General features: G+C 38.4%; 1 protein-coding gene across 1 annotated transcript; it reads left to right on the top strand.

Annotated features, from left to right (window-relative positions):
* Positions 1–4,908: 4,908 nt before the first annotated feature.
* On the top strand, positions 4,909–7,608 carry LOC135598825 (G-type lectin S-receptor-like serine/threonine-protein kinase At2g19130). Its single transcript, XM_065093187.1, has one exon. It carries the CDS (start codon positions 5,042–5,044, stop codon positions 7,433–7,435), a length of 2,394 nt encoding a protein of 797 aa, XP_064949259.1. The 5' UTR covers positions 4,909–5,041; the 3' UTR covers positions 7,436–7,608.
* The last annotated feature ends 4,463 nt before the right edge of the window (positions 7,609–12,071 follow it).

The raw sequence follows: 12,071 nt of genomic DNA on the forward strand, positions 1-12,071 counted from the left end.
TTCATCATCAGAGGCATTCACCAACAATTACCAACAAAGTCTATTACACACGTCCAAGTACGTTTTACCATACGAGATGGTGCTGAAGTTCTCTATTCCTCAACCAAGACATCATTGACAAATAGCTTTCTAAGTAACCCAGGAATGGGTAGTAAGCTGACACCTAATACTCCCTCGTCCCTCTTGTTGCTCGACAACTTCTCGCATGTTCGACCTGTGACACTCGGAATGCAAACTATAAGCATAAAATATACAGTATTGTAAACATAAAATCTGCAATATATTATATTAAATATAAAAATATTTTTTTATGTTAGGATTGAAATTAAATAATTAGATCTAGTTTTACGATACGTATTTTTTTATGTCATCTGAAAAGATATCTCTATTTTGATTTATAAGGGCATTGTTTTTATATCCAAGATAACTATTAATCTGTAAAGAACTAGATCCTTCTTCTTTCTTTCTAGCATTTCATAGGACCACCTAAATTGATGGTTAGGGAGAAAGTTGAGGGAGACTGTAATCCCTCAACTATAATAACCTCTCTTTTTCTTCTTATTATCTTTAGTTCTTAGAGGTCCCGTTTATATATAGACGAGAGCAGGATAAATAATTAGGAGAGTTCCTACTATCAAGGTTATCTCCTAAGGAATCATATTTTAAGTAAACTTCTTTTCTATTAGCCAATATATGTCATCAGAATCTAATTAGTTATATTATATATATCTTATCCAATTATAAAGGATCACAAAATCTAACATTCTTGACTTCCTCATGAGAAGATATAAAAAAGATATTTAAAATCAAAATAAATAAAATAAAATTTGTTTAAAAAATAATTTTACCTAATTGGATTTCAAAGAATTTTGAAAAGTATTTTATACATGGTCATGAATTTTAAAACAAGCCAATAAGTCAAATAAACATAATAATACTATATTAAGTCCAACTATTAATACTAGTCATAGCAGTTGTACATCATCAATGTCTATTGGGAAATCCTTGGGGGCTACATCATATGTAAAAACCCTGAATCCCTACAGATATCTAGGAGAGTGTGAAGGAGATCAAGTGCCCTCATCTCTAGTAGTGATCCACACAGCAAGGCTACGACGACACTCCTCAAAACTCCAAGTCTACTCCGAGGTGGAGAGGGGGAGGAGAATATGAGAGGCAAGCAAATGCTCTAGCCTATGAACTATTGATTCCCTCCTATTTATAGAGGTCCCCTATCAACTTAACCCTAATGGATCCTTCCCTATTGGGTATTGGATCTTCATCCAACTACCCAAGCCTTTTAGATTAGTAGATCTCTATCCAATAATCTCTCATGAGTGCTTATTGGATCTCATCCATAGGATCCAATAATTTTAGGGGTTTATTAGATATCCAATAAGATAGGGGCTCAAGCAGATATCTCATATCTGAACCTCTACTAATCGCAATGCCTACCATATGTGTGTGACCCTCTAGGTCCAATATCGAGCTGGCCGTGAGTCATATTTATCAGAACTCCTTCTGGCTCAATGAATTATTATCTCCATAATAATTCACTTGACTCATCGACTACGGATGTACTAGGCCACTATGTCGTAGTCCCCAAACGATACAGAGGAATCCAATCCATTGGATCTGTCTGTCCTCAATTATCATGTATTTATAGTCCCTCATCCATGTAATATCCCAAAGACCGGATACCGGGCATGGTGCTATCAAACACATACGGTTTCTACTCGAGTCTCGCTCTAATCGGATTCTCCCAGAGAACTTTTTCTCTCTCAATTCGAATGACCCTGGCTAGGGATTTGTCTGAGCAAGAACACATGAGACATTCCTCTCATGACACCGAGAGTGGATGATCATCTATCAACACTCAATAGCCCTCGTAAGGTTGACTACTACTCCCGAAGACCGCTTGTGCTAGATCTAGGACATCCAAACCTATAAATCCAGTATCAAAGAGTGGAGAACTCATACAAGACATCCTTAGTGTCTCAAGTCTAAGGACTAGATATACCACTAGGACCACAGAATCGTTGTATGACAATAAGGCATCATCAACCATCCAGCATTCCGTAAGCGGATCAATCAGTGAACTCATTTCCCAATGAGCACTTGTATTGTATCCCTAGTGTCTCTACACGAGCAGCTATTAGATCAGCTGTATCCATCATATGGATGGGTATATAACACACTAATTTTCTAAGAGATCTTTGTACATTTTAGTACCATCATGTATTGGATATCCTATATTATCAGTTTCATTCATGATTTTTTTAATTTTAAATATAAATTATATTTTAATTTTAAATATAAATTATATTACTAAATCTAAAGGAACAATCGTCATGAAATTTGATGTCTATCATTTCAAATCCTTTTCATCTGGAAATCATGTGATTGAGCATTTTTTTATTGTTTCAATAGAAGGAGGCTAAATAATCATATTAGTTATAAGAACTTTGGTTCTTGCCAACGTACTCTGGTATCTAACTTTCTTGAATCTTCTAAGATATGTTTCGTAAGTGGCTATTATTTGTACTAGATTAGTTGAACTTTTTTAGCTAAGTTTATTAAGAACTTAATTTTCTTTTTTAGGACGATGCTTTATGATCATATCATAATCTTCCGGTCGTTTTAGTCAATCTCTTTTTTTTCTCAAATTCAAGTTCTTCTAACTGAAATTATACTTTGCTCTTACAATCAGTCGGTGATTATGTTATTATTACCATATAGCTAATGCTCCAAATTTTTAAATAAAAATTACTGCTCTAATCCAGATGATGGGTAGGATAATTCTACTCAATTTATAAGCATTAGACGAAATCTTACCATGTTACATTTACCCATATTTAATCATACCCTTGAACCATCACTATATAATATATAATAAAGTCTTCGTGGTATAGTAAGAATATAGGCAGATATCAATATTCTTTTAAATGCTTTAAAGTTTTTTTTTTAATTATTTGTTATATATGTATGATATATTAATATATTAAATTGACTTTGTCAATCATTTCTCAAGATACTATATATATCTAGTAAGGTAGGTGTATATCTCCATCAATCATGTGATTAATTCATAAATATGAAAATAACTTTAAAGATCTATAATATATTAGATTGACTTGGTCAATTATTTCTCAAGAAAGATGGTGGATACAAGTCCCCATTAGTCATGTAATCAGTTCATTAATATAAAGATATTTTTCAAAATTTATAATATATTAGATTGACTTGGTCAATCATTTCTCAAGATACTCTATATGCTTATGAACCTAGACATAGGTCCCTATTAATCATGTGACCAAAGACATTAAAGATTTACGACATATTAGATTGACTTGATCTATCATTTCTCAAGATTATATATATATATATATATATATATATATGTATATAAGAGGACGGATACAAGTTCCATCAATCATGTGATCAGCTCATAAATATGAAGATATATAACATGTTAGATTGACTTGGTCAAGATGTTATATATATATATCCAATAAGATGGACACAAGTCCCATCAATCATATGACTAGTTCATTTATGATGACACACAACATATTAGATTGACTTAGTTAATTATTTCTCAAGATATTATGTATATCGAAGAAGATAGTTGCAGAACCCAATCGTGGCATTGGGAGGAGATCTAACTTTCATATGAATATCATCCTATTCAATGCTTCGCATCTCTCTCATTACTATGAACGGGTGATGTCTAACTAATTCTCTTGGTGTAAGAACTGCTAAGATAGTTTCAGCTGTTCATGTCCGATATTAACATAATTACTTTTTACATAACAAGTGATAAGGGTAAAAATGGCAACAGATGCCACGACGTCAGCCATGCCAGGTGGACGCACTGCCCGAGGAAGCAAGCATTAATGCCGACTTGATGTGCGCCAACGTCATCAGCTCTCAGCCAACAACCTCAGCATTTGACTCCGTGCGCTCGACCGAGGCAAAGGAGCACATCGATCGAGGCGTGCCCATACCCTACGGTAGCCCGGTTCTCCACGCAACCCCAGTGGCAATGTCAGATGCCACGAGAGGTACTGTCCTGCCCCTGCAAGCAACCACATCAGGTAACATCAAACTCATCTATAAATACCCCAGAGTTCTAAACGAACAGAGGGGGGAGGGGACACAACTCACACAGAAGCACTCCCTCTTCCACCACCCTCTCCACATCGCTAACTTGATCGTCGGAGGGGTCGGGTCGAGCCTCCGACCCGACCAGTGGGCAGGTGCGAGACGAGGTTGCCTCTTCCCCGACGCTGTGGCAGAGCTCTCCCCTGACGGGACATCCAGATCACCGCGGTCGGCCACCAGAAGGACCCGAGGCACGCCACGCAAGATCCCCGTAATTCGGACCCCTGAACGAGCCGCATCGGCCCCGAGGGCACGGCTAAAAAAGTTATTTATCATAACAACAAGTTAATTCATAACTTAGAATGTTAAAAGAATCTTCATGCATCTTCTTATTGTGTTACTAATAATAATACCTGACACTCGTTCATTTTTTTATTTGGCTAAAAGGCTATGTAAACTTTAGCTAGAGAACTCAAGACATCTAACTAAATTCATTGATGAATAACCAAGAAAATAAATTTGAGCATAAAGATATCACCCATAGAATGAAATAAATGTTAAAGAAGATATTGAGAATTGATTTTATCTAGATAATTATTATGTTTTAAATAGTTATAGATAATCTTTGATTTAAAAAATTATGAGATAATTTTTATATCAAATTTAATAATGAGTGATATGAGTAGGTGAAATAGTTAACATTAGATCCTATAAATAGGATCATAGTTTATGAGGTACGATAGCGTGCACATGAGATTATTTTGTAAGTATTCTTAGTCTTATCTATTGTTTAATCCTATTTTAATTTTTTAATTAAAATTTTATCTTTTAGTTAGATCATAGTTTTTTTTATTTTTTTTTTTTTCTGTTGCTCCTCCATCCCAACGTATCAAACGTTTAAGGTCAACTGGTTACCCTGTTGTTGTAGAGCTCCACCATGTCTGCTAGGAGAAGACAAATGGCTCAGCTTCTTGCTCTCTGCTTGTCTGAATTCTTTCTTCTCTATACCTTCAGCGCCCATACTGGTGTTGCAGATGACAGCCTCTTTCGAGGCCAGTCTCTCTCTGGAGGTCAGACCATGGTGTCCAGAGGTGGCAAGGTCGAGCTGGGTTTCTTCGCCCCAGGTAACTCTTCCAAGTACTACATAGGCATCTGGTACAAGGTGTCCAAGCAACCAGTAGTTTGGGTAGCCAACAGGGAGAAACCTGTTGTCAGTGCTTCATCTTCAGAGCTCACGCTCGCCGAAGATGGCAACCTTGTCCTCCGCCTCAAAGACTCGAAGAACCAGATTTGGTCATCCAATTCCTCGAGCTCCCTTGCTTCCAACTCCACTGTCGCAGTGCTTCTTGATGATGGTAATCTCGTTCTTAAAGATAATATAAGTTCTGGCACCTTGTGGCAGAGCTTTGATCATCCTACCAACGCATGGCTCCCTGGAGCAAAGCTCGGATACAACAAGTTGACAGGACAAGATTGGTTCCTCACTTCGTGGAGGAACCCAGAAGACCCTTCACCGGGAATGTTTACTATGGAGTTGGATCCGAATGGCAGCGACCAGTTGAACCTTTTGAGAGATCGGAGACATCGCTACTGGGCCTCCGGGCTTTGGACTGGAGACACGTTTAGTGGCATCCCAGAGATAAAATCGAACCACTTCGTCGACTTCAGCCAAGTTTCCAACACGAATGTGAACGAGTTCAGCTACCGCGTCCGTGACAGCGCCGCCACACACTACATAATGCTGGATTTCACTGGTGAATTGAGGAGGCAGAGATGGGATAATGACGACAAAGTGATGTTGCAGTTCTTCTCGCTTCCGAGGGATCCATGTGATGTGGATGGTCGCTGTGGGCCTTTCGGAAGCTGCAACAACTTCACCTCCGCTCCCTGTCAGTGTTTGCAGGAATTCAACCCACGGTCTTCGAATGAATGGGCACTGGGAGATCACACCGGAGGGTGCGTCCGAAGAACCCCTCTACGCTGTGGGGAAAGAGATAGATTCCTCGAGTTACCCAACACGCAGCCGCCCGCCAACCCTGTGCGCATGTCAACCATCGGCGGTCGAGAAGAGTGTCGAACTGCTTGCTTGCGGAATTGTTCGTGTATTGCTTATGCTTATCACTCCGAGTGTTCGATTTGGCAGGGCGACCTTCTCAACCTCAAATCGTTGGGTTCGAGCAACGGAGCAGAACCAGGAGCTGTTTATGTTCGTGTTGACGCTTCAGAATTGGCGGATAATGATCATAAGAACAGGAAAAAAACGGCGACGATTTTCGTCGGTGCAGTGTCAGGTGTTGCTGCTATCGCTGTCGTCGTCTTGCTTTTGGCCTCGAGATACCGCAAAGGGGCAACCGTCGGAGGTTCAGGAGGCGTTCATGGCCCTCTAATTGCATTCGACTATAAGGTCATAAAAAAAGCCACCAAGGGCTTCTCCGAGAAACTCGGGCGAGGAAGCTTCGGGTCGGTGTTCAAGGGAGAGCTGCCGGACTCGGGCGCCATAGCGGTGAAGAGACTGGAGAGCATAAGGCAGGGGGAGAAGCAGTTCAGGATGGAAGTGAGCACCATCGGGACGATTCACCATGTCAATCTGGTCCGTCTCCGTGGCTTCTGCTGCGAAGGTGACAAGAGGCTGCTCGTCTACGACTACATGCCGATGGGCTCATTGGATTCCGTTCTGTTCGCCGATGGCCGCGAAGCTTTGGACTGGAAGAAAAGGTACCGGATCGCGCTGGGGATCTCAAGAGGCTTAGCGTATCTTCACGAGAAGTGCAGGGAATGCATCATGCACTGCGACATCAAGCCGGAGAACATACTTCTCGACATGGATATGTGTCCAAAGATCGCCGACTTCGGCATGGCAAAGCTGCTGGGCCGCGAGTTCAGCCGGGTGCTGACGACGGTGAGGGGGACCATCGGCTATCTCGCCCCGGAATGGATCACAGGATCCGCCATCACTCCCAAAGCGGACGTTTACAGCTTCGGGCTAATGCTGCATGAGATCGTCTCGGGAAGTCGAAACACGGAGACGCGCGAAGAATGGAATCGGTTTTACTTCCCTCTTTGGGCTGCAATCAAATTGCAAGAAGGCGACACTCTCTGCTTGCTGGATCCGAGGTTGAAATGGAAGGTGGACGAGGAGGAGCTGAGTCGAGTGTGTAGGATTGCATGTTGGTGCATTCAGGATTTGGAGTGCAGTAGGCCGAGCATGGGAGAAGTGGTTCAGCAACTGGAGGGAGTATTAGACGTCAGCATACCGCCCATCCCTTCCTTGCTAAAGAAGCTTGTGGATGATGAGTCGGCTGAGGATAACTACACCACCACCACCACCTAGAATACATACTGGTAGTAAAACTTGGTGTCCTACGCATTATGAATAATGTTGTACTAACGTAACACGCCTTATATGCTCTGCTGTAGCGTGATAGTGTTTTAATTCTGCTATGTTACGTTGATTGAGGATGTTGTACAATGCTTAATTAAATAAAGAAATAGTTTATTCTAGTAGATTGCTCATAGCATGAATTTCTTTGTTTCTTTGGTACCTATGGAAGAAAGGCGATAAATGGGTCGGTGCAAATGGAAGATTTAAATTACAAATATCTTTTGTGAGAAAAAAAAAAGTATTGAATTGATCTAAATACAATTGAGAAAGACTCGTTATACAATAAAAATATTAATTATTGATATTTGTAAAAAAGAATAAAAAAATGCTTTCTACTATTTACTATTCCCACTACATCAAGCTATTAGATTCAAATAGTATTAAACTTTTTAACCTTATTGTTAGAAGTTATCATAATGCAATCAAGATTATCGTGCATGAATATTTTACATTTTAAAAAAATGAATAAAAGCCATAACTTCTTAATTTTTTCTACATAATAGTTTTTAACACTTCCAATTTTTTAACTTAATTTTAGAAGAAAAAATATAATTTAGATGTAAATAACCATCCAATAAAGCTTTAACGAATTTTAGAATATATTTTTTAAATATTTTAGATTATAAAACTTTAGCAAATTAATCAACAGGTGCTTAATCTTTCAATTAACACTTGTTGTTTCTAGACTCTATCTCCAACCATCAAATACTTTATCTCAATGTGCTTACAATCACTATAATATTTATTATTTTTAAAAAATATTATGATAATATCATAAAATATTTTTATTTATTTCACTACTATAAATCTTGATTTATGGCCTCAAAGCATATCATAAATTTAACTTTCATTATTGATGATGTAATAAAAAATTATTTTATATTTTTTTAAGAAATTATCCCTCCAACTAATATGAATACAAATCAAGTTGACTTTCATCGAGGTAATTTACAAAATTAATATCTAAATATCTGATCACTTCAAGCTAATATGATCTCTTATATGTGAGCATATAATCTTTCATCCTTATAGATATCTTTTTTTTATATTTTTTTAATAATCCATTATTAGATTGCTCTAATATCTATCTGGCTTTAAAACTGATATATGGTATTATACAAATTTAAATATAAATAGCTGGCTGAACTATCGTCTTTCTATTCTTCTGATCATTAATTATTTTGTGAAAGAACTTCCGAGCGAATATAAATAGCTCCTGATCGTTATTCCTTGCTTAAACCCAAAGATTTGAGGTCGACAAGGCATCCCAGCCAAATCTAACAGTTTGAGTGGTAAAGCATAAGCAGTAGAAGAACAATTCCTCGTTCAGGCAATTCGACACTCTTCTCGGTTGCCGATCGCTGAGAAGCGCATGGCGTTCACGAGAACGACGTGTTGGATAGCATGAGGAATCAATCCATTTTTCCACGCCATAGAGGTTTCTCCTCACACACCCCCTGATATGAACTCCCTGAGAGCTGAAGTCGTTGCAGCTATTGAAACCATCTCTTCCGTAACATTGTCCAGTTTCTGCCGCTTCAGTTCACTAGTAAAATCTAGCATGAAGTTCTGGATGGTGGAATCATTCACATCAGTGTTGCCATAGTTAACACAGGTTGTTCGATCTCCACTCTAATCCAAACCCCGGTGGTATAGTACCGATGTCGGCTGATCTTTCAGTAAGTAGAACCGGGCATGCAATGCCATCTGGATCGATCTTGAATGTAAACGAAGGATCTGCTCCTGAAGCTTCTCGTATCCCAGCATTGCTCTAAGGAGCCAATAGCGTACATATAGGATGATCAAAGCTTTGCTAGTATATGTTGTTAGAACTAGCCCCAGGATATTTACCACAAGGTAATTTTGGCAACACAACAAAGACAATAAAGCGGAAAAGATAAAAGTGACAAGAACAAACAAAACACCAGAACACCAGATATACGTGGTTCGGTCAATTGACTTTGACCTACATCCACGGAAGAAAGAGGAGCAAATTACTACTATAAAAGAGGGACACTTACAAAATGCCTTAGGAAGATGTTCCTAGGCCATAAAACACCTTCAGCTTACTAAACAAGAAAAAACCCAAACCGTAAACAGGTTTTCTTGTGGTGCCTCTTGTGCTGCCTGTGGTACTTATTGTGGTGTCTGTGGTACTTCTTGTGGTGTGTCTAACATCAAAGCTCAGGCCCTTATTTATAGTTCTAAGACGAGACAACAAGTCTGATTTTCCCGATGTGGGACTATGGGACTTGCCAAACTAACATATGTTAGAATTCAAATTATCTTTCAAAATAACATTGCCATCGTTAAGAAGCACTACGGCATTGGAGTTCGAAGTAAGGAAGTTCCAGACTTTGTTCTTCAAGCCTGTGAGGAGGACAAGGTTGACATCTTGGGCCAGCTTGAGCTCAGAATTGGAGCATTGGCAACAGGTTTCGCCCTATTGGCTACCCAAACTATTGTTTTCTTCACACCAAATACTTGGGGTGAAGAAGCCCAGCTCAAGTTTACCATTTTTGGCCACCATCGTCCGGTCTCCATAAAGAGATTGTCGTCGCAAGAGTGTCAAATGCAACACAAACCTGGGCCGAAAAGGGAAATGGAAGAAAAAAGGCAGGCAACCAACGTGTCATAAGCCAAGCCACACTTCGTCTTCTTCTTGCAGACATGGAACTCTGCAACGTAGCTTATGTGGCTGTTGCAATATGACTTACCCTGCAAAGTATTGGATACGGTTGTCTTTTTATTCCCTCTCGAGTGACCAGCTATATTAATCAGTAAAATCGTATTGAAGAGCGAGTGCATTCCGCTACTCACCGGTACTTGCATAAGCTGTGTTGCAGAGTTCATGTTTGCAAGAAGAAGAAGAAGAAGCATGGCTCGGCTCATGGCTCTCCGGTCGTCTGCTTTTTGTCTTCTCATTCCCTCCAATGCCCACGTTTGTGTTGCATATGGCGCACTCTTAGGAGGGCAATCTGTTTCTGGAGACCAGACCATGGTGTCCAGCGGTGGCAAATTCGAGCTGGGCTTCTCCTACGCCAGTCTCCGAGAAAACGGTCGTGTGGGTGGCCAAAAAGGGAGAAACCCGTTGCCAATGCTTCATCTTCTGAACTCAAGCTCGGTGAAGACGGCAACCTCGTCTTAAACCTGTGGACCGGAGAGGTCTTCGCTGCAATGCCAGAGACGAGATCAAACAAGCTGTGTAGCTACACCGACACTACAAACATGGATGTGAATGATTTCACCTACCGCTTTCGTGACAGCTCCACCATTCCCATCCAAAACTTGATGCTAGATTATACTGGTGAACTGAAGGGGCAGAAATGGGACGTTCTACCATGCAGAGCAATCTTGTGGCTCATTGCAAGAGTGTTCTCTCTCTCTCTCTCTCTCTCTCTCTCTCTCTCTCTTGCTTGCTGCCGCAGACAGACGCATTGCAACAGTGTTTTTGTGTTCTCTTTTCTTATTTCTTTATTTTTTTTTTACATATTGTTGTACATCGATTCTTATGGCTATCAAACTGACGTGAGACATATGATATATAGGTTTTTTTTAATTCAAAATCTTACGATAATTTATCAAATTTTTATCAATTAGGTTAGTTTATATTTTTGATAAGTTTTATGATATATTATATAAAAAGTATATCGAAAGAGAATTTCAACTCTCTATCTTTTGATAAATGGGTAAATATTAATTCACTGTACACTGAAATACATTAAATTTGAGATCAATTACATAATAAACTATTCATCAATATCTCATAGACTCGTGATTTATACATAAAAATTTAGATTACAATAACAATATTTAAAAAAATTATAAATCATAGTTCATCAATAATATAATTTATTTAGAGAATTTCCTCGACTCTTGTAATTCTTTGAATAAGATTGTATGATATATAATCAACAAAATGTAAAAAAGATTATATAACCTAAATGCTTAATGATACAATAAAATTTAAGAACAAAGTTTATCTAAGATAAATCACTTATGGTTGAAGGTACGTTTTTTTTATTGTTCTTAGATCCCGATACACAATTCTTATGAAGATTGATTTCTCTCCTCATATAATATATAGACTCGTTTAGAGCATATTTAATCTCCTTTCAATGCAGGTTCCTCTCCTCAAACGATACGGAGATAGATCATAAGAAGATATTTTGTCTCTTTTCAAATGTTAGTTCCTCCTCTCATGTGATTTGGAGAGAGGATATTTATATGCTAGACATCCTTAGGATTTCCTTTTAGACTAAAATATTTATGATATTACATTCTTCACCTAAATAAAAGTTTAGTTATCTAAACTTGATGTACCTCAGTCCAAAATTAATCAAAAATATTTATTTTTATAACATCTTCAGATTCTTAAGTGGTTTTTCTCTTACTATAATAATAGTTCTTCAATTATTACACTTTGACATATATGGAATAGTTCTTCAATGCAAGGGTTAATTTTTTTTATCCATAACTATTTTGTATGTTTTCAGTTATAAGCGATCATTAGAACGAGCATTATCTATTCTAGTGTTTCTTGTATTATATCATATCCCAAATACTTTCTATCACTAATATAATC

This window comes from Musa acuminata, chromosome BXJ2-1 (assembly GCF_036884655.1).
Source record: "Musa acuminata AAA Group cultivar baxijiao chromosome BXJ2-1, Cavendish_Baxijiao_AAA, whole genome shotgun sequence".
NCBI lineage: Eukaryota > Viridiplantae > Streptophyta > Magnoliopsida > Zingiberales > Musaceae > Musa > Musa acuminata.